Here is a 22,299-nt window from a genome sequence, read left to right as displayed (position 1 = left end):
AAAAATGGCGGCCGCATCAATTTGGCTATTATCACAAGTTATCATGTATCACACACGGGATGTCCCAAGATATCATGAGACAAAGGAATCACTAAATAAAAGCAAACAAATCAACAGTTATTGGCCAAAACACATTTTTGCTTCCTGCGGCCACGCCCAGTGATCCAAATATCCCTTCAAAATGTATAGTGAGGGTTGCTGTGACAATGATGTGTGCCAATTCTGGGGAAGATTTGACAAAAATTGGAGGAGAATCGAAAAAAGCCTTTTTCCTTAAGTTTCTAAATGGCGGAAAATTTATATAACCGGTCTGATGATAATGTGTGCCAATTCTGGGGAAGATTTGACAAAAATAGAAGTAATTGAAGCGAAAAAACGTGTTTCCTTAAAATTCAAAATGGTGGAAAATCTATAAAACCGGAAATTGACGTCATAGGGTGTGTTGAACTCGTCTTGACCCAGGGAATCCAATGAAACCTCATTTTTGAAAATCGGTCATACGGTTAAAAAGTTGTGTGAACACAACTCCAACTTGGACCCGTTGGTGGCGCTAGAACGCTCCAATGGGAGACATGAAACTTAGTGAAAATAAAGAGGGGACTGCAGGGCTCCAGACTAACTTTTTTACTAGGAGCACAGTAGCCCCTGACTGAAAATTTTAGGAGCGCAAGCAGAACATTTAGGGGCACACCTTATATTGACCTGCAATGCATTTATTAATGTAACTAGAGAGGCTACAATTTAGTGGCAATGGTTTAAACCCTTTTTAAGAGTGCTCAAGCACCCCTAAAGTAATCTCAGCACCCACAATATATTTGTAAAATATATTGTTTATTATCATTTGATGCTGGTAGTTCATGAAGAAAGGGACATCCTTAGTGTTTTCATTCAATATTTTGCATAATAATACATAAATGTATCATTCATGTTACATTCTCATTGGGGGCTGAGTCTGATCTTAAAATCGCCCCTGGGACAATTTCTGGGGAAATTGTGGGGTGTGACTGCGTCGGTTGCAGATGGGTCAGTTTTTTTTACTGTCATTTTTACAACTGATATACAGTGACACACCATATAAGCTTGAGTTTAAATACATTATTTAATGTGACATTACGTAGCCTACTGTACATGCAAGTCTTAGTTAATGACTTAAATGTATGATGCACTTTTCAATCAGTCCTCCGACACCACAACACGATACTTGCTGAGTATAACAGCACAACAGCTCAAACACAGGCAGGGATACAGTAGCAACACTAGTGCTAAATAAGTATAGCTGCTAGACTCCATGATGCCGGGTAAGAAAGGCTCGTGAAACTGTTTATCTGAGTTTGACACCCCTGGGCTAGGGAATCGGGCTAGTAATCAGAAGGTTGCCGGTTCAATTCCCGGCCATGCCAAATGATGTTGTGTCCTTGGGCAAGGCACTTCACCCTATGGGGGAATAATTATACTTACTGTAAGTCTCTCTGGATAAGAGCGTCTGCTAAATGTAAATGTAATGTAAATGTACACATGAAGCAAACAACTCTGAGGATTTCAGTGTATTTTAGCCAACCATCTTAGAATGCCTGACATGGCGGGTGTGTGTGTGTGTGTGAGAGAAAGTCAGTTTGTGTTCTTAGATGTTGGTTATTCCTGTCAGGAGACTCTGGAACATCTGACCAGAGACAACCAGCAGCTTAAGACAGAGGTGCAGGAGCTCAACAGCTCGACTTTGCCCACACCCCTCAGAGACCAAGGTTAGAGGCCAGTTATTGTCTGTGTCATTATGATAATACAATGTTGTCTTTAAAACATTGTCATTGAGATGTTGTATGAGACAACATTCAGAGGGTGTCTACTGTGTTTAAAAGAGACTTTTCTGTATAAACAAGTAAAATAATGTTACTTGTGGGTCTGCCACACAGGAGACGGAGTGGAGAGCCAATTGCCACAGGAAGTCCCTCAGAAGTCCTCCTCCATCATCCTACCAAAGGACTTTGAAAACGGGGAAGAGATGGTTAGGAGGACAGGCTGCCCATTGTTTTGCATATACTCATTGCCAACATTTAGTATAACCCCAGCTGAGAAAGTTCCAAATATTTCCAACAGTCCACACAGCGCAAGTTATTTTTCCTAAACCGTAGCTAGCTAGCTTAGTTAGCTGCCGGGCTAAGTTACCTAGCATTTTAATCTTAGCAATGCTACTACCATGTTAGTGTTTCCTAATAGCCTTCTATTTAGTACATTCTGAAGCGTTTGTCGCATGGTTATCGAAAAATTCAATTGGAATGTTCGAATCACATATTTGGGATGTTACACTCTGGCGCCATCTTTCAAATGCTCACACAATGTGACGCTACTCCTTAAAGGGTTAAGGACCTATTGTTGTTTATCCGTTTTGTATCCGCCTTGTATAAAAAAAAATCTTTCTTTTTTATTTAATCACGTATTATGTTTTTTGTTTTTTTACACTTCCTGTCTGCTGACTTTGTGTCGTGTGCTCTGGCCCAGGTGGAGATGGAGAGGGATGAGATGAGGAGCAGCCTGGAAAAGGAAACAAGCCTAGACACTCACCACCAGGCAGCAGAACTGAGCATAGAGCACCAACAACACAGTAACAGCCACGACTGTCACCTAGACTACAACCACTGTTCACATGACTATGAGCATGACATCAAACAAAGAAATAATCACAAACATACAGGTGAGCAACAGATAGGGTTCCATAGGCTTTGGAAGATACTGAAAGTTGAGAAATATATTTTTTATAAAAATAAGTCCTTGAATGTTTTTGAGAATGGATAATTGAATGTGTGTTGCTCAATGTTAAGTCAGCATGTCATGGTTGCATAAGAATTCCATACATGCATTTTAAATTCAGCGGACCATTTGTGACACGATCTCATGAAGAGGGTCCGTATTTTCTGCTTGGAACAAATATATATATTTTTTTTATGTTTAGTTTTCCTTTTTTTGTATATTACAAAAGTTATAGTGTTTAAGAAGTCACTCAATATAATAAACAACATGTTTAGGATCACTAAATACTTATAATTTGTTCTTGTTTACCTAAGCTTCGAGTTGAGCTGTGGGTACGTCATGCGTGATGTAATTTGATTTGCATCACGGTGCAGGCGGTTTTCCCTAGGCTATTTATAGCACAAATAGGGGGTCGATGGTCCCTAATGATTGCTGGATGGCTCTTGCACGCAGCCAAGGCAAAGTCGGAAACTGAAGTGGCCTTAGTCAATCTGTCATTTATTTCTGTGTTGATAGTCGGTGACTGTTTCATTAGAACGATTGTTGTCTATCCCTTCAATCATTCAACAAAATGTAATTTATTCAAACTTTTGACAGAGTGATGCTGGTCATAAAACATATTTTGTAGGCTATCAACATCTTGTCTTCCTCAGCAACAATCAATTAATAAAATGTCAGTCACATCCTTCTCCACAATGAACTCCTCGTCAAAGAACAGGCATACAGCTATCATGTTCCTTCCTATCATCAGCTTACTCCTAAAGCAATACAATCTAAATACAATGAGTTGAAACAACAGTCCCCTGAGACTTATAGTCTCAAACAGTCTTTATTATCCTTCCATTTCACAGGATTAGCAGCTCAGACCACATCATAATACTCCAGGGGGCATCCATCCCAAATAGTGAACTGTCTTTAGCAAAGATTGCCCATATTCTGTACAAAGAGTGCGTGAACATAACAATAAGCTAAATTACATGTTGTCTTGAGCTGTAAGTATCAGAATGAAATGCTCGAAACTGGATTTGAGTTGACAACGATGCAAGTACCTGAGACCAAATGCATTTATACACGATGCACTCAATTCTTAGAATGGGGGATGGCTATTGCACCTTTTCAAACAGCCTGAAAAATGCATTTACGGTTTACCAACTCAAAAAAGAAGAAATCCTGTGCACAACGCAATGTCCGAGATTACACTATTTATTATGTTTAGTCCGTAGATGTAAAGCAGGGGTGGGGAACCTTTTTTCTGCCAAGGGCCATTTGGATATTTATAAAATTGTTAGCAAAATTGAATAGGCTAAGCATGTAACATCAAGTAAGCCTATATCATTTCCTAACTAATTACACTTGGCTCTCATTTTTGCAATAGCCTTCTTGGACGTTGCCCTGAAAATAAATGAAGAACATTGCATGTTTTGCTAGTAGGATTGGATCTAATTAAACCATTGACCGTTTATGATGTCCCTTTGTGTTTCTACTTATGAGTGGGGACAACAACGCAATCAGTCAATTTTGATAATTTCGGGCTACTATATACCAACTGCAGTCTAACCCAATCTTAACGTTTGTGACATCCTTCAGCCAATAAACTATATTTTGCTGAATGATTGAACGAATAGACAACAAACATTGTAATGAAATAATCACCAACTAACAACATGGACATGAATGACAGATTGACAAGGCAAGTTAATTTTCTGACCTTGCCTTAAGCTCCATGCAAGAAGTGCCATCGAGCGATCGTTACGTGTCAGTAGCAATATCCCTGAAGAAGGTTCATTTGACCCCTAACAGCGCTATTAGTAGGGGAAAATGGCTGAACGCTTCTAGTGTTAAACAAAGTTTAGGCAACTAGCCCAGTTTAAAAATAAAAGCTCCAGAAGAACAAGACCCAGTTTTATAATAAACGCAAAAAAACTATACTGTAAGCCATATGGAAATTAAATTAAAACACCTTTTTCTTTTAAATTATATATTTTTAAAGTTACTTTATTTGTCTTAAATAATATAATCTACAATTTCTGTAGAACATTTTGTTAATTCAGCAATGATGATACAAGCGGGAATCAGATCTCACACTGCCATACGGCAGCTCGATTAAAAAAATCTTAGTCGACCAATAGTGTCGACCCGAAAATCGACTAGTTGACAGCCCTAGAAATTACTCGTCATCTAATACTGATTCTGAAGGTTGTCAACCCTTTAAAAAAGAGAAAGTATGCAGGATTTGGTGTTTGATGTAAATCTAACCGCGCACCACCTCTTCTCCCTAGACTTGGAAGGTGGAGTCCCAGTAGAAGTCTATGAGGCATTGAGGGTTTCTACAGAGAAACTTCAGATGCGCTTCACCTCCCTAATGCAGGAGAAGGCTGACCTGAAGGACAGAATGGAAGAACTAGAGCACCGCTGTATACAGCTGTCTGGAGAGACTGACACTATAGGTGAGACACCATTAGGACTGGGCGATATAAATAAAAGAATATATATCTCAGATGGGGGTCAGATGGCTGAGCGGTTAGGGAGTCGGGCTGTTAATCAAAAGGTTGTTGGTTCAATTCCCGGCCATGCAAATTACATTGTGTCCTTGCGCAAGTCACTTCACCCTACTTGCCTCAGGAAGAAGTTCACTATACTGACTGTAAGTCGCTCTGGATAAGAGCATCTACTAAATTAATGAATATCTCAATATTGTCAAAATGTTTACGATATTATATATTGCGATGTTTTCATTTGCATCTAAATACAAAAAAAACATGATTTTCTTTTGCCTTCATTAGAAAACAACAAAACAATTTAGATTGAACAGCTATTTTTACAAAGTACAAAATGTGTAGTGCAAATTTAAGCAGTTGCCATAACATGGTACTTGCAACTTGACAAAGTGGACCTCACATTCATGCAGAGGTCCTTATGTGACAGGACAAAAAGAGAGCAAAAGAGTGCCTGTGCAAGTGCAATTTTCAGTTTGTGCACATGCTCTTTGTAACTATTCTAGAGTCTCTGAACTCTGTGTGTGAACTCTCACAATTTGGGTCACCCACTAGATTTGGTTCTGTCATGTTTTTGTTTTTTTTCTTTTCAAATCTGGAGGTTATTGATGCATGTGTTTCTGACCATTATCCTATTTTGTTTGATTCTGAATGCTTTCTCCCGTCTTCTACTTGCCCTCAGCCTTCAGGTCTCTCTCGAGCTATTCATTCAAACACTGCAAATTTGTTTTCTTCACATTTTTCTTCACATTTTAATAATGATTTTCTGAATGAAACAGATACTGATGCTTAACTGAGATTGTATAAAGCATCGTCTATATCTATGGAAGCTGTTGCTCCGCTTAAGTGTAAAAATATGAAGGTTGCTGGTCAGCCGTGGTTAAATGATGTCACCCGCGCTTTCAGACAAGAGTGTCGAAAAGCGGAGCGAAAGTGGAAAAAAGATAGGCTACAGGTTTCTTTTGAGATTTTAAAATCAAGTCTGTTCAACTTTCAAGCGGCAGTAAAGAAGGCAAAATATAATTTATTTTCTCAATTAATTTCTGATAACGTAAAGCAACCAAAAGTCCTGTTTGATATGATTGACTCTATTCTAAACCCGACTACGACTATCCTATTTGAGACCTCTTTTGAGCTTTGTGAAGATTTTAAAAAAATATTTCACTCAAATTGATGGTATTAGTAGCTCCATTGTTCCCTATTGTGACCTATGTTGAAGAAACCTCAACTTGATCCAGAAATGTGCAAAAAATATCGACCGATCTCTTAACTGCCTTTTATCTCAAAGCTTTTAGAGAAAGTTGTTTTTTCACAGCTCCAGTTTAATTTGAATTCCTTTAATATCTTAGACAAGTTCCAATCTGGCTTTAGGTCATTACATAGCACTGAGTCAGCTCTGTTGAAGGTTAAAATGATATATTGCTTGCTTTAAATTCAGGTTCTTGTGTTGGGCTGGTTTTGTAAGACCTGAGCGCTAAATTTGGTACCATTGACCACAACATTATTCTTAAATGGCTAGAATACATGGTGGGTGTAACGGGCGCACTGTATTACAATGGTTTGCTTCCTACCTCAAAAAGAGGACTTTTTCTGTAAATTTAGGAAATGTTTCCTTGTCATCTGCGCCTGCTCTGTTTGGTGTGCCCCAGGGATCTATTTTGGGACCTTTATTGTTTTCTCTTTATATTCTTCCCCTTGGCCCTCATTTTTCAGAAGCATAACATTTCATATCACTGCAATGCAGATGATTTTCAGCTTTATATTCCAGTAAGGCTTGACAACACTGCTTCATTTGATGTGTTATTGGAATGTGTAGATGATATAAATAGGACAAACAAATTAGTGCTGTTATTAGAAGAAGCTTTTTCCATTTAATATCTATTGTATAGTTGAAAAATCTTCTTTCAAGCAAAGATTTAGAAGTTACATGCATTTCTAACATCATGATTAGACTATTGCAACTCTTTATTGTGGTCTTCTTCATGCTACACTATCTCGATGACTAGTTGTTCAAAATGCAGCTGTAAGACTTTTGACTGGGTCTAGAAAGAGGGATCATATTTCTCCTGTTTTGGCATCCCTTCACTGGATTCCCATTAAGTTTAGAGCTGATTTTAACATCCTTATGTTTGTTTATAAGGCGTTGTCTGGCTGTGCACCCACGTATATTTGTGATCTCATTGTGCCATACTGTCCTGCTAGGGCACTCAGATCTTCAAAACACTTGGATTTAAATGTATCATGATGTCGCTACAAATTAAAGGGTGATCAGGCTTTTTCTGTGGCTGGGCCAAAGCTTTGGAATGCTCTATCTTATCATGTGAGGTCTGCTCCTTCATTGGATATTTTAAAATCTACTCTAAAAACACTTTTTTATTCTTAACTTTTGGAAACTTTAAATTGTTGTTTTATGCGTAGTTTTACTATGCACTATTCACACCACTTTGGATCAATGTGCTTTATAAATAAACGTCGATTGATTGAGTCTAAGTATCTGAGTACTGAAGTCAAAGGCAGAGCTGCGTGCTTAGTTTGTGGAGAACAGGTTGCTGTGTTGAAGGATTACAATTTGAATTGACACTACGGGACTAAACACGTGGACAAATACAAGAACTAACTTGACTGATGCAGAGTGGGTGCGAGCCGCTGATGGTTTGCTAGTTAAGCTGCAGACCCTGATCATCATCTGTCAGCTGTCCTTCGCATATCTACCTCAGACATTTAACCAGACGTCAATGCACTTGTTCAAGCCCAAGACAGACTGGATTTTTCTCAATAAGAAAAACTGTACTAAACTGGTAAACATCTAAAGCACTTATTGCTTTTGTATAAGGTTAATAAATTGCTGAATACTGTACATCGTATGTATTTTTGTGAAGGTTTAAAGGTATGTAAAAAAATAAAAATACAATGACACTTGACATATATTTTCATAGCCTTATTTTCATAGCCTTTTTGTAACATGTATTACCTGTAGCAGCTCAAAACCATATAATTTACTTAAAAAAATAAATAATAAAGTAATCAAATTAATATTGAGCAGAATTAAGTACAGCCTATTGTTTTGGTCCGCCACAACAGCCCCAATTTCTCATGTGGCCTGTCGGGAAAATTAATTTCCCATCCCTGGTGTAGAAGCTGCAGTATGTGCTGATTGAGTCTTCTTCCACAACGACTTTATGTGCGCTGGTCTATAGACCTCCTAAGAGTGACAAAGCTTTTATTGTAGAATTCTCGAAATTCTTATCTCTGGTGGTCCCGCTGTATGACCGCTTGCTGCTGTTGGGGGATTTTTATATTCATGTGTGTTGTCCTGGTAAACCTTTGGTCTCTTAGTTTAATAATGTATTGAGTTATTGTGGTTTCACTCAGAATATTGCAGGTTCTACACATGTTTTTGGTCACACACTCGACCTGATTATGTCTTATGGTTTCCCCATTGAAAGTATTGAAATTAAGGATGCTAGTTTCTCAGATCATTTGCCTATTGTATTTAATATTTTTACGCACGGCCCTTTATCTACTGTTAGGTTCACTGGTCAGTATTCTCGTTTTATTAATTATACTACTGTAGCCAAATTGTCTGACATTTATCAGGAAAACGCGGCTGAATCATTGATCTTATCTACTGCTCAATACTGTTCTAACCTGGAGGAGTTGCTCTCATTATTCTACTCATCCTGCTTAACCATTTTGGACTCTATTGCTCTAATGAAGTTGAAACGAGCTAAAACAACAAAATCTTACCCTTGGCTAGATGATAATTCCCGATCTTTGAGGTGGGCCTGTCGTATAGCTGAGAGGAGATGGAAGAAGGACCGACATACTGTCTCTTATGAGATTTTTAATGACTGTTTGAGGAGCTTTCAGAGTGCATCTAAAATGGCTAGAATAAGATACCTCTCAGATTTAATTAATGCACACACTAATAGACCTAAGATTTTATTTGCTACCTTTAATTCTGTAATTAATCCAAGCTGTCATTATAAAGTAGCGCCTTCTGGTGAAATCTATGACAAATTTCTGTGTTTTTTCCTGGACAAAATTCAAACCATACGCTCTTCTCTTGATAAATCCCCTGTGGTTAATGTTCGACCTTTGGTTGCTGTTTCTACTGTTCTTTCCAGTTTCCAACATGTCTCCCTTCCTGACATGGTTAGTGGTATGAGGCCGTCCTCATGATATTGTCCCAGCGATAGTTTTGAAATCTTCATTTACATCACTTGGACTTAATATCCAGTCAATTATAAATTTGTCTCTGGATCACGGTGTTGCCCCTGCTTGTTTTAAACATACTGCTGTTCAACCTCTACTTAAGAAACCCAACTTGGATCAAGCCAGTCTGTACAGTTACCGACCTGTGTCTAGACTGCCTTTTCTGTCAAAATTAATGGAGAAAGTTCTGTTATCTCAACTACTTCCTTTTTTAAAGTCATCAGACATTTTTGAACTTCAATCAGGGTTCTCAGCTCACCATAGCACTGAATCAGCATTATTGAAAGTGTTTAATGATTTACTGTCTATTGTCGATTCTGGGAATAATGCTGTTATGATTTTATTGGATCTCACCGCTGCCTTTGATACGGTGGATCATGACATCCTCATTGCGAGGTTGGAACACTGGGCTGGGGTTAAGGGGACTGCACTACAGTGGTTCAGGTCCTATCTCACTGACAAGACCTTTTCAGTCACTGTAGATAGCTTTTCTTCTTCCGTAGCTCCTGTTTCCTCTGGGGTTCCGCAGGGGTCAATTCTGGGGCCGATTCTTTTTAATCTGTATATGCTTCTTCTAGGAGATATCATTAGGAAACACAACATCTTGTTTCATTTTTATGCTGATGACACACAACTTTATCTGCCTTTGAAACCCAATGATACTGTTCAACCTCTTTTAGACTGCATTTTGGATATAAAGAAATGGCTTTCAAGTAATTTTCTCCAACTAAACGAGGAAAAGACCGAAGTTGTTATTTTTGGTCCTGCTGGCTTGAGAGCTCATCTTGGTAACATGATTAGTAATTTTTTTCCTAGTGTCAGCTCTCATGTTAGGAACCTTGGGTTCATTATTGACTCGGACCTTGGGTTAGTCAAGCAGATTAACTCTGTGGTAAATAACAGTTTCTATCAGTTACGACTGATTTCCAAGGTTAAATCTGCATTGTCTTTTAAAGACCTTGAAACTGTCATCAATGCTTTTATCACCTCACGTTTAGATCATTGCAATTCCCTCTATAATGGTCTCCCCCAGTCCTCAATTGTCCGTCTTCAGATGGTGCATAATGCTGCTGCCAAAATTTTACCGTCCACTAGAAAGTTTGACCACATTACCCCAGTCTTTGCCTCTTTGCACTGGCTTCCTGTCCAGTTTAGAATACGTTTTAAAATGTTATTGTTTGTTTTTAAAGCTCTTAATGGACAGGCCCCTTCATATATCTCGGACCTTTTAAAATTGCACACACCCATTAGGTCACTGAGGTCTGCGGACAAGCTTCTTTTATACACTCCCCGATCACGCTGTGTACGCACACAGGGGCCTTTGCAGTTGCTGGTCCTAAGCTGTGGAATCAGCATCCCCTATCTATTAGGCAGGCTCCTTCATTGTCTGTTTTTAAATCTAGGCTTCAGACCCACCTTTATGTTCTGGCGTTTCCCACCACTTGACTTGTGCTGTTACTTGTTTTCTGTTGTTGACCTATGTATTTTGTTTTACTGTGTTTTTTATAGTGTTTTAATTTTTTAAAATTTTGATTCTGTTTTTGTGCTTTTGTTTGGCACCTCGGTCAGCCTTGCTGTGTTTTGAGTGTGCTTTATAATTAAAATGTACTTACTTACTTACTTACTAGAAGGTCAAGAGTTGGACAACAAGAGAGCAAAATTAATTAATGCTTGGCAAACAACAGGCTGAATGGAGATTCAAACTCAGAGTATGTGGTTGTAAGTCAGCCTCTATATCCCTGCTACACATCATCATCTGTTTTATGAATAGAAAGAGCAGAGTATTAGCTTTGGTACAAAGTTTAAGCAGCTGTAATTCAGTCATCTTTTGACATATCAAAGTGAAATTGTGCACGGTACTTCAGAGTAATGTCCTCTTGAAATCTGTTAGGTTTGTAAATTAATCAGTCAAAAGCATTTGCATTATTGACACATAGATATTGAGGTAATGTGTACATTTACAAAAATAGTCATTTTGTATTTCATACCTTATTCCTGATCACCCTATACGACATGTATCCTACACAATGAAAAACCCAGGCTTAAGTCAATTGGAGCTATGGTTTGAGGAGAAGATTTTTTGTAGGTTTTTATTTTTTTATTGTACAGCAAAATCTATCATGGTGGACCTTATTGGTCCTTGAGGCTTTTTTTGTTCCTAATGAGAAATAAGGCATGTACACCAAGTTTCTGAATAATTTAAATTGACATTTATTCATTTAGCAGAAGCTTTTATCCAAAGCGACTTCCAAGAGAGTTGACTTGTTGACTTGTGGGCGTGGCTAGTTGACTAATTGACTTATGGGCGTGGCCTGTGGGACCCCCTAAAGTCAAATGTGGCCCATATTTGATATGCGAGTACCCACTGGCCTGTAATGTCAATGTGCCAAATTGGAACATTTTTTACTTTTTTGATTTTTTTTATGTATCCGGGCGCAATGGCAGGTTCCTCCTTAACATTGCAAAATTGACATGATACAGACAGGTATTTCATACATGTACACAAATTCTTCACAAATTGTCACTGAAGAGCAGAGGTCTTCAACCCTGGTCCTCAGGGACCCCGTGTCCTGCACGTTTTAGATGTTTCCCTGCTCCAACACACCTGATTCAAATTGAATGGTCGTTAACAGGCTTCTGCCTAACTAAATAACGACCCATTCATTTGAATCAGGTGTGTTGGAGCAGGGAAACATCTAAAACGTGCAGGACAGGGGGTCCCTGAGGACCAGGGTTGAAGACCTCTGCTGTAGATAGAACTCCATGCTACCCACATTATGGGTTCTTGACACTTTTTGTTCCCCATGAGCAACAAAGTAGGCATCCCAACTTTGACATCTTGGCCTGATGGGGTCAAAACGCCATCCTTTTGAAAGTGACAACGTTGAACTTTTGACTCTGGTCAGGCCTATCATCCAGAGATCCATTCTTGAAAATCTTTGACTCAGGACTAGGAATGACATCACACCTGAGTTCAGGGTTGCCAGGTCCAGTAAAAAAGTTCAGCCCAACAAGTGCTCAAAACCAGCCAAATATTTTTTGGGTGTACAACGGAGGACTTACCACATTCATCCAATAGATGCCTCCATAGTTAAAATGTAAAAATGACTTGTGGATATTATTTTAATATTTTCCTTGTTTTCTGCTATTCTCACTTTTCATTGGTTCATTACAACAAATGATTTAAGCTTCCTATCACCACCGAACAGAGACGTAGAGCAACAATTACTTTATGAAAGTGACTTTATGACTGTCACTTTACCTCATACACTTTGCCACTTTAACACATTCAGTATTATAATTTGTTCTATATTATTGTATTCATCATATTTTATATTATATTGTATAGCCCTAGTATTTTATTTTGTAGTACATTTTCTACATTTTTATTTTGTTCATTATGTTTAAATGTTCACTGTATGCACCTGGCATTTTGTCGTGTCTACCTTCTGTGTGGAACAGATCAAGTCCGTAGGTCAATGTGGCACTTATTTATAGACACATGAAATATGTGCCACAGGTGAAAATTTTCCAGTAATTATTTGGCCATTTTGTAATATTCTTTATTGCTTCGCATCCTATAGGAAGAGACATGTTTCTTATTTTAAGTTAATCGGAGCTATGGTTCATGAGAAGATTTGTGTAGTTTTGGACAAATATTTATTGTACAGAAAAATACAATATGGTGGCCGTTATAGGTTCTTGAGGCTTTTTTGTTCCAATTTTCGTCGGAGGGTATTACGCATCCGTATTGACCTGTGAGTAGGTAACCTCACGGATGGCATGACTGTGCATCGGAACGCTCGTACTGTCGCTACCTCTAACTAATAGCCAGTAACGTCTTGTAGTACAGAACAATTACTATACCTGATATATACCGTAATCGTGATAAAACATTATTCATACCGTGATAGAAGATTTTGGCCATATCGCCCACCCCTACTGTCAAGTATCGCTTCAAGTAGACTTGTTAAAAACAGTTTTCCAAAAACAAATGTGAAGCTTATTTACATTTTTGGTGGCATATTTTCAGTTTGCAGTTACTGTTTGAATCGCGATTCCATCTGAAATACTGCCGGTGATAACGTTGTTAGAATAAGCGTGTTTCAAAGGGGGTTCTTTATTAATGAATGAATGCAATATGAGCAGGCTAAATGCTTGAAAATATCACTAGAAGGGAAAAACTTAAGGGACTTTTAAGTCAAAGAGGTTAGGACTAGGGATGGGCGTGGTTAATCGAATATCCGGATATCCTAAAGTAAGTTAGTATTCGAATACTTTTTTCGAATACTTATGAGCGTAGTTTGATAAAAAAAAAGAAGGTTTTATTGAAAAACCGTCGCGTCATGTTGTGAATTCTAATAGTTGTGACATTAGAAAATGATGAAAACCATCAAAAAAGGTAGGCTACGCCTGCGTTCTGCTGCGAGTCTCCTTTCATTTCATTTGGCGCTACAAGAAGCATAGTGTCCTGGCTAAACAGTACCTCGCAGCAACCTCAGTTCCTGCAGTGTTTTCTACGCCGGCCTGCTCGTAAATCGACTCCGTACTCGCCTCTCCCCTGAGCATGTTTACATGTTAATTCTCCTGAATAAAAATGCGTATGGCTAATGCAGTTGTGGCTTATTTATTTTCTTACCAGTAGCCATGTAGAGCTAGCGTAAACGGCTGTTTATGTTTGCATTGTGTGGTGGCGCACCGTATCCTATAGGATTCCGTTTCCAAGTTAATATCCAAGTTAATATGCAATATTTCTCCGTGTGTCTTTCATTTTTATGGTGGATAGCCCACCCAATGTGTTTAATTTAGTCCAATGTAGCCTACTTTTTATTTCACATAATAGGCTAATCGCTTTTCCGCAAAATTAAGAGCCTAAGTCTGAAGACACAGCGTTTTTTCAAGTTCATTGTCTTTTCGTCTAGTAATAAATTGATCTTTCATTTGTTTTCTTTATTCAACCCTTATTTAATCTAATAGTTTAACAGTCCCAATTATTGCCAGAATGTGTGGTGGTTCATGTGTTTACTGTATGCTTTGCGTCACGTCAGGCTAATTACATAACGGAACCACATTAACAAAATAGATTATCCGGATATTCGAAAATAATTTTGGATACTATTCGAATAGTGAAATCAGTTCAAATCTCCATCCCTATAGTTAATAGTATTGAATTTGGTGTTAATGTAGTACTACCTATTACTTCCTGCATAGCTACTTGTTAACAATGGACCATTATTCTAAAGTGTTACCGGCTGAAGTAATTGTTCAAGAATCTAACAAAGCTGAAGTTAAGGCAGAGTTGGCTGTTCCTGCAGGACAACGACCCGAAACAACTGCAATGTTCTGGAATTGCCATCCCAGTCCCCAGACTTGAATATAATTGAAAATCTATGGGATGACTTGAAGCGGGCGGTCCACGCTAGGCACCCATCAAACCTTACTGAGTTTAAGATTGAAAACTAAATGAAATATAAATACATTTGACTACTGAAACCTGTAGAAACCCCGTTGGTGCAAATCGCATCTTCCGAAAACAGGCTCAAAGATTTAATCACGGTTTATCAGGTCAAACAAAGAAAAATTAATCCTGTGCACAATGCAATGCCCATGATTAGCCTATTCATTCTATTTAATCCGTGGATGTAGGCTTAAACGAATGTATGACAAAAATTTACGCCAAACACAAAGAACACATGCTTGCAAGTTGGCACTTGTGAAACATTTATTTAAAGGTCACATGACATGAAAACTTCATTTTAGGAGGTTATTTAACATTAATATGAGTTCCCCTCGCCTGCCTTTGGTACCCCAGTATGGAAGCAAATCGTGACCAAAATTCAAATGAAAATGCATTTCCAGAAATGCATTTTCGTTTTCGTGTTCTGCCCGCAAAGAACTGCCCATAATCCGAAAACGAAAATGCATTCTGAGCGGCGCAGCAGAGTGACGTCAGTAGCCTCTCTTTTTCAGCTACCTGCTGACCGAGCTACCCATCTTGTTCGGTAGGGGGCGGTGTGCACATACGCATTGCATTACATGACCAAATTTGCCTAGAAATTGACTGAATTGCCGGCTATTTAGAGGACGCATCACAGATCATGGCGCTCCTTCAAATTGTGCATACACTGATAGAATTAGCTGAGCTGGTAGAAACTAATAATATATCTGAGTCTGATGCCCGTGACCGAGTAGAACAAACTGAGTTGCTAGTTGCTTGAGGAAGACCCAGATGGGATAGCACACATACTTCTTGCCGACGTCGGCCCGATGTGTATAAGATACGTCGGCAAGTTGTAGTATGGAGATAGTTGGTATTTGATCGAAACTGACTTCCAGATGATGTGTGGACGATGAATCAAATCACACCCGGCCGCAGTACAGATATATTCTGATAGATAACTCCTTATATGTTGCTAACTCCTTATATGTTGTTAAATAGGCTATGTCCAATCTCTCAGAAAGCAAATATTTCACTAACCATGACCGATATGAAATGTCACTTAGCAAATGAACATAGGCTGAACATTGACTTTGATAGGAATAAGGAGACAATGAAAAATATGCTTGACCATCCAAAATTGGCTATTAGCAATACAGTACTTGATTCAACCTGGATTTTCTGTGTGGGTATTATAATTAAGAGACACAATTGAAGTTCATGATTTTATATCAGGCTGGATGTTGATGGCATCAAGCTCTTAAAAGAACTCCAACACAGAAAAGAAAACAACGAAACATAAATATATAGGCTATGGCTTTGCCAGTTGTTCCACGTCTTCCATCGGTCTCCGCCGCCCTCCGAGTCTGTCTCGACTCACTTGGTAACAGTAACTGCAGATTTTGGCAAGGGAGAAGACACAAGTGTTTACAAGTTTCATAAGCACTTGCTCAATACTGTTCCTCCAATGAGCAACTGAGCTTGTGTTCTGAGGTAAAGTTCGGTCGTTCTGAAATCGTCTGCTTTTCCCTGTGAAAGCAAGCTGTTTCACCTTTGGCCTATTTCAGACAAAATCTGAATTTCCGCAATCTGAATCTGAATTTCAGCAATCAGAATTTCAAGAATCTGAATTTCAAGAATTTGAATTTCAAGAATCTGAATTTCAAGAATCAGAATTTTTGAAATGTGTATTTTTGGATCAAATAATTCCATTTAATTAAATTTGTCATACAAATAATTCAGATATTATATATTAAACAGCAAAATATTTCAGTTTTATGAAATTCGACACACAAATATTTCTTAACTTTCATATTCAAATTCAGATACCTTTGTCAGCTTTAGCTCCATACACTTTGTACATCTTTACTGTATCTCCCCCACACATAGCATTTCACTCCACTCACTTTCTTCCAACGTCAGAACCACACACCCCTGTCACAATAAAAGCACACAAGAAAATACCTTACAAGTATCAGCACAATTAGAGGGAGCGCCATAATCTGTGATGTGTCCTCTAAAGACTCGGCAATTCAGTAAATTTCCCGGCAAATGTTGTCATGTAAAGCAATGCGTATGTGCACACCGCCCCCTACCGAACAAGATGGGTAGCTCGGTCAGCAGGGAGCTGAAGAAGAGAGGCTACTGACGTCACTCTGCTGCGCCGCTCAGAATGCATTTTCGTTTTCGAATTATGGGCAGTTCTTTGCGGGCAGAACACGAAAACGAAAATGCATTTCTGGAAATGCATTTGAATTTGAATTGTGGTCACGATTTTGCAGCCATGTTCTTGAAAATGAAAAAGCATTACTGGAAATGCATTTGAATTTGAATTGTGGTCACGATTTTGCAGCGACGTTCTTAAAATGAAAACGCATTTCTGGAAATGCATTTTCATTTTCGAATTTTACATTTCAAATAAAATGTTGGTATCTATTTGCTGGGGCATATTTTGAAAATTAAATTTCAAATGTATTTTTCGTTTTCATTTTAATTAAGTGACAGAATGAGCAGTCTTAAAGAAGAAAATTAAAATGCAAATAGAATGATTGATTATTTGTTTTATTTATGAGTCAAATAATGCAGCCACATTCTTAAAATGAAAAAGCATTTCTGGAAATGCATTTTCATTTGAATTTTGGTCACGATTTGCTTCCATACCCCAGTGGCTAGAATCTTCGATAGGTCTAAACCAAGCCTTGGGTGTTCTTCTCCGCCTTTGACAAAATGACGGCTCAATTACTCTGTTTGAAAATCTCCTCCTAGTGACGTAGATAGGAACAAGGTTACCTCCCCTCTCCTGCTTTGCCCGCCCAGATCATCTGGCCCGTCCATGAGAAACTGAGCTACCACCGTGCAAGGGCGAGTGCGATATCGTTTTTTCCTGGAGAAACGTGACGAGCAAACAAACGAAGCATAACAGTTGCTCAGTGTTTGGATGTACAAATGCAAGCACAAATATTTTTTTTGTTCCTTCATCCGAGCCTCTGCACAACCAGTATCTTAATTGTATTTTCCCTGGAAATGCTCCGACACAATTCCCAAAGTTTTGTATGTCTGCGCCAAACATTTCAGCCACTACTGTTTCCTGAGCCAACGCAAAGCTGGCCTTGATGAAATTAAATTCTGGATTATTACTTAATCTCCTTGATCAAGCTACAAACCTTGCACCAGTAAATTAACTAACGCTATATCATTTTGTTGCTTTACTGTATATGATTACCTGCTACCCTTAGAATGTGGCTGTAACATTAGCTCTGCAGCTAACAGCTGAGTTACTCTTGCTAATATAAAGATAAATGGCATGAAGTGTGTGCGTGAATACAAACGCTGTAACGCTAGTGTTGTACACTTATTTGTTATTTGGATAACCGTTATGCTGTTGGTGTCATGGCGCGCGCGATATCCGCCTTTCCCCTCATGAAATTATTATGATTGTGAACCTCTGCAAACCAGGGTGATCAGATGAGAATGGGCAAATTCTAAGCATCTTACCGTAACGGGGCTACGAGCCAGCTGAGTTACTGTCGCTAATGTAAAGGTAGATGGCATCAAGTGTGTGTGTGTGAATACAAACGCTGTAGTGTTGTACACGACTTTGTTATTTGGATAACTGTTCTGCTGTTGGTGTTATGGATCGCGATATCCGCCTTTCTCCATTGAAATGACTGAGTGTGCACCTCTGCAGAAGCAGAAGCTTGTTCCTAGCTCCGCAACTAGCTGTATACGTCATACTTTGCGACAACCAGTCGCGAGCTTGTGAGCTAGAGCTAAGGCATTGCAGAAAACTGTCAGAATGTGGTACAAGTCCGATCAAGAAGCAGATAGCCTACATGTGAACTTTACAAATCAATATTAGTACTGTAGTATTATACGTGCAGGGCCTATACATTGTTCTTTTTGCTTATGTTTATAGTTTAACTGCTTATGTATTGTGTCGGATAAATAAACTGTAAACCTGAATATCTGGCTCCGTCGTTGTTCTAGCTTTGCAAAGCAAATTAAGCGTATACCTTTGTAACTATTATAATGATGATGAGTTTTGTTTACTATTACTAGCTTATTGTTAATGCCATCGTTGTGGTGTTAACTGACTTGAAGTTCTAACAATATATCAACCGTAACAATATGACGTTCAGACATGATTTATTGATCTTTGTCTTTGCCTCAGAATAACATGTCAACAATAAATTATGACGCCGTAACATGCCACGATATTATAAGTAATTATATTAGGCTATAATTACGTTTGTCATGCCATGAGCATATAGCGTTCATTACAAAATGGTTAAATCTGTTTAACCAGGAGTTAAAGGTCACATGAAATGCTGTTTTTGGATGCTTTTATATAGGCCTTAGTGGTTCCCTAATACTGTATCTGAAGTATCTTACACACTGCCATGCAACAGCACCAGATCACTCTCTAATGGCAATTAGGCAATCTGTCATTCATTTCCATGTTTGTCGGTGATTATGGATCTTGGCTAAAGAATGTCAAACACGTTGCAGGTTATAGACTGCAGTTGGTCTTGTAGCCCGACATATCAACATTTTATAGTTGGCTGACAAGATCGCGTTGTTGTCCCAAGTCAAAAGTATAAACAGACACACAGGGACATCATAAACAATCAATGGTCTAATTAGATCCAGTTATACTGGCAAAGCATGTCATGTTCTTCATTTAGTGTCAGAACACAGTCCAAGTATTGCCAAAATGGTAATTAATTATATATATATATATATTTTTTTTTAATTCTAAACTATAGACTTGATGTTAGCCTGTTGATGCTTAGCCTATTCAATTTAACAACTTTTGGAATGACAAGACCCAGTGGATAATATGTCCGAAATGATATCATACTGTTTGAGAATGTGCATTTTGGTTTCATGCAGGCTATTGTATCACTGTAACATTGAGACTTTCAAGTGTAGATGACGGGGTATGCAAGGGCAGTAGTGCATGTTAAACGAGAGTTGCATTTGATAAATCAATAGGCGGCCTATCTACTACAACTTGCCTGACAAATCATTTAGAATAGCTTACGTTTTGTTCCCTCTACATCTACGGACTAAATAGATTAAATAGGCTAATCTTGGGTAGCCTACTGCATTGTGCACAGGATTTTTTTTTTTTTCTTTAGCTGGTAACCCGTGGATGTATCTTTCAAAGATGCAATCCCATCCCTCCTAATAATCGATCGCGTTATGAATCAATGTATTTAGGCTCAACAGTTCCTTTCAAAGGTGTAGCTGTAGCTTACTCAAATCCCAACATTTCCCAACATTCCAAGCATTCCATTCTGATAGGTCTACTTACAGCTCAAGAATACATTTCATTTAGCTTACTGTATGCAGGGAATAGCATAACAGAGATGTGGTTTTGGTAGCCTAGCCGAGGTGGGGGTGGATAAAAGCAGTAGTAAATAAAATAGTCCAATGGTGTGTTCACACTTGGCAGGTTTGGTTCAATGAAAACAAATTTTGATGTGATTAATCTGTTAGCGGACCAAGACTATAGGCTATAATTAATATTTTTGGTCCCCATCAAGACATCCAAGAGAACTAAAAGTGTGAAAACGACAGTCATAAAATCTCCACCAGCAATGACCAGTAGCCTAATTAGAAAATATTTGGACCGTGCCCTGTCAATAAATAAACAGCAACTGTTTTGCCAGGATAACTAGATCTATCAGACCCTTGAATGTTTGAGACAATTTCATCAGCTCATTATATAGACCTACTGATCACAAACTGTACTTTGAGTATCCACTAGGGATGGGCATAATTAGTCGACGATCGATTATCGATCATTAAGAATTTTGTCGATGACATTATTTGTTCATCGATAAAACTAATGCGTGTTCCGTTGCGTAGTGTGAGTCTTGAAGGAATGCAATGGATTTCGCTATGTGGCAGGATTTAAACATTTTACCAAACAAAGCCAATGTTTGGAGAAAAAAAATGCCACAGGCCTACTCAGTTACCGGCGAGTTTCCATGTATTTCAAAAGTAAACATGATATGAGGTCACGGCAAAGTGTAGCGTGAGACATTTGACTTAAAAATTACTTTGTTCATTGCCAACACTGCAAAGCTGAGTAAATACAACTCCTCCACGACTCAAATGATGTAGGCCTACCACTTGAAGAACATACATCCGACCCTGGTTAGTGGCGGTGCATAGGCCTGTCGCGATAGTCAATATATTGACTTATCGCACGGTATATGGAAATGAGCGCAATAATTTTTGGTGCAGCGATATATTGCAACTGATCATTTTTATTTAAAAAAATTATGATTATATACATTTTTACAAAAGAACCAATATCACCAACATTTTAGTCGATCCCGCTGCCTCAGTCATCTTGTTTGCTTGACTAGCGTCTCCACAAACAGAGTGGACACCACCAGGTGAAGAGAAGGCGTGAACTCACTGTGTTATAAAGTATTCTGTTTCGTGACATCTACAGCTAGTTAGGAAGAACAAGTAAAAATTGACTTGGTTTCAAAGCCGCAATCTTCAGCTCCGGTGTGGGAACATTTTGACTTTAAGCCGAATGAGATGAGAGCCAATTAACATGAACGAGCCATTATGTCGACTTTGTTTAAAAACAGTGGAAACGAAAATAGGCAGCTAACCTAACATCTCACCTAGCAACATACAACTATCCCACCCAGTTTTTCAAACTGTGAACAACAACTGCAGCTGGAGCTGGAAAGGAGTCTTCCATACAGTTCTGTTACAGATGCCGTTTCCCGACAGTGTAAATATAAACGTGACAGCGCGAAATGGCGCACACTCACGGATAGCGTAACTCGCTATGTAGCCAAAGAGATGCAGCCATTGAAGACAGTCGAAAAAACTGTACTTACAAATATGCTGCAAACTGCTGACAAACACAGGGCTGCCAACTCTCACGCATTGGCCGTGAGACACACGCATTTCAACCATTTCACACGCTCTCACGCCACGCCTTGTATATCTCAAGCTGAAAAGGCAACGCCAACCAAGTAGCCCTGTTAACGTTGTAAACAATAAGGGATGATGAAGTGAAGCAACATAGACGCGCGAACAGCCGTGAAAACTCGCCTTGGGTAGGGGGGGGGGGGGGTGCAATAATATCGTTTATCACAATTAATTTTGGTGCAATATATCGCACAAGAAAAAGTAGTTATCGTGACAGCCCTAGCAGTGCATCCTGCTCTCGGTGTTAGCACAGAGGAGCTGCGATGCACAACGAGCAGAGAAAATTACCCAACGGATCTGCAAGTCCATCGAGATGGATATGCTACCCTTAAGTATTATTGAGAGCGAAGGTTTTTATGAAGCTTTGTTAATTAGCCGGAAAAATAACGAGGGTCAGTTGTTTGAGCACCGGCTTCTAGCTGTCGGCTCCGCTTCTAGGAG

The 22,299-nt window shown here is 38.8% G+C and overlaps 1 protein-coding gene across 15 annotated transcripts in view; it reads left to right on the top strand.

Moving 5' to 3' along the window:
- golga2 (golgin A2) overlaps window positions 1-22,299 on the top strand; it is a 142,188-nt gene that overhangs the window by 74,950 nt on the left and 44,939 nt on the right. For 13 of the 15 annotated variants that reach the window (XM_084686551.1, XM_084686544.1, XM_084686548.1 and 10 more), the window contains 4 exons: window positions 1,646-1,742; window positions 1,911-2,002; window positions 2,497-2,689; window positions 5,025-5,192. In XM_084686551.1, the coding sequence (XP_084542677.1) occupies window positions 1,646-1,742; window positions 1,911-2,002; window positions 2,497-2,689; window positions 5,025-5,192 (550 nt within the window). The remainder of the gene's footprint in view (window positions 1-1,645; window positions 1,743-1,910; window positions 2,003-2,496; window positions 2,690-5,024; window positions 5,193-22,299) is intronic. The other 2 variants (XM_084686545.1, XM_084686549.1) reach the window with 2 other exon arrangements.

The sequence above is a fragment of the Hypomesus nipponensis genome, chromosome 22, assembly GCF_054491055.1.
Source record: "Hypomesus nipponensis isolate SF chromosome 22, ASM5449105v1, whole genome shotgun sequence".
NCBI classification, from domain to species: Eukaryota; Metazoa; Chordata; class Actinopteri; order Osmeriformes; family Osmeridae; genus Hypomesus; species Hypomesus nipponensis.
This window is presented reverse-complemented; position numbering and strand designations above follow the sequence as displayed.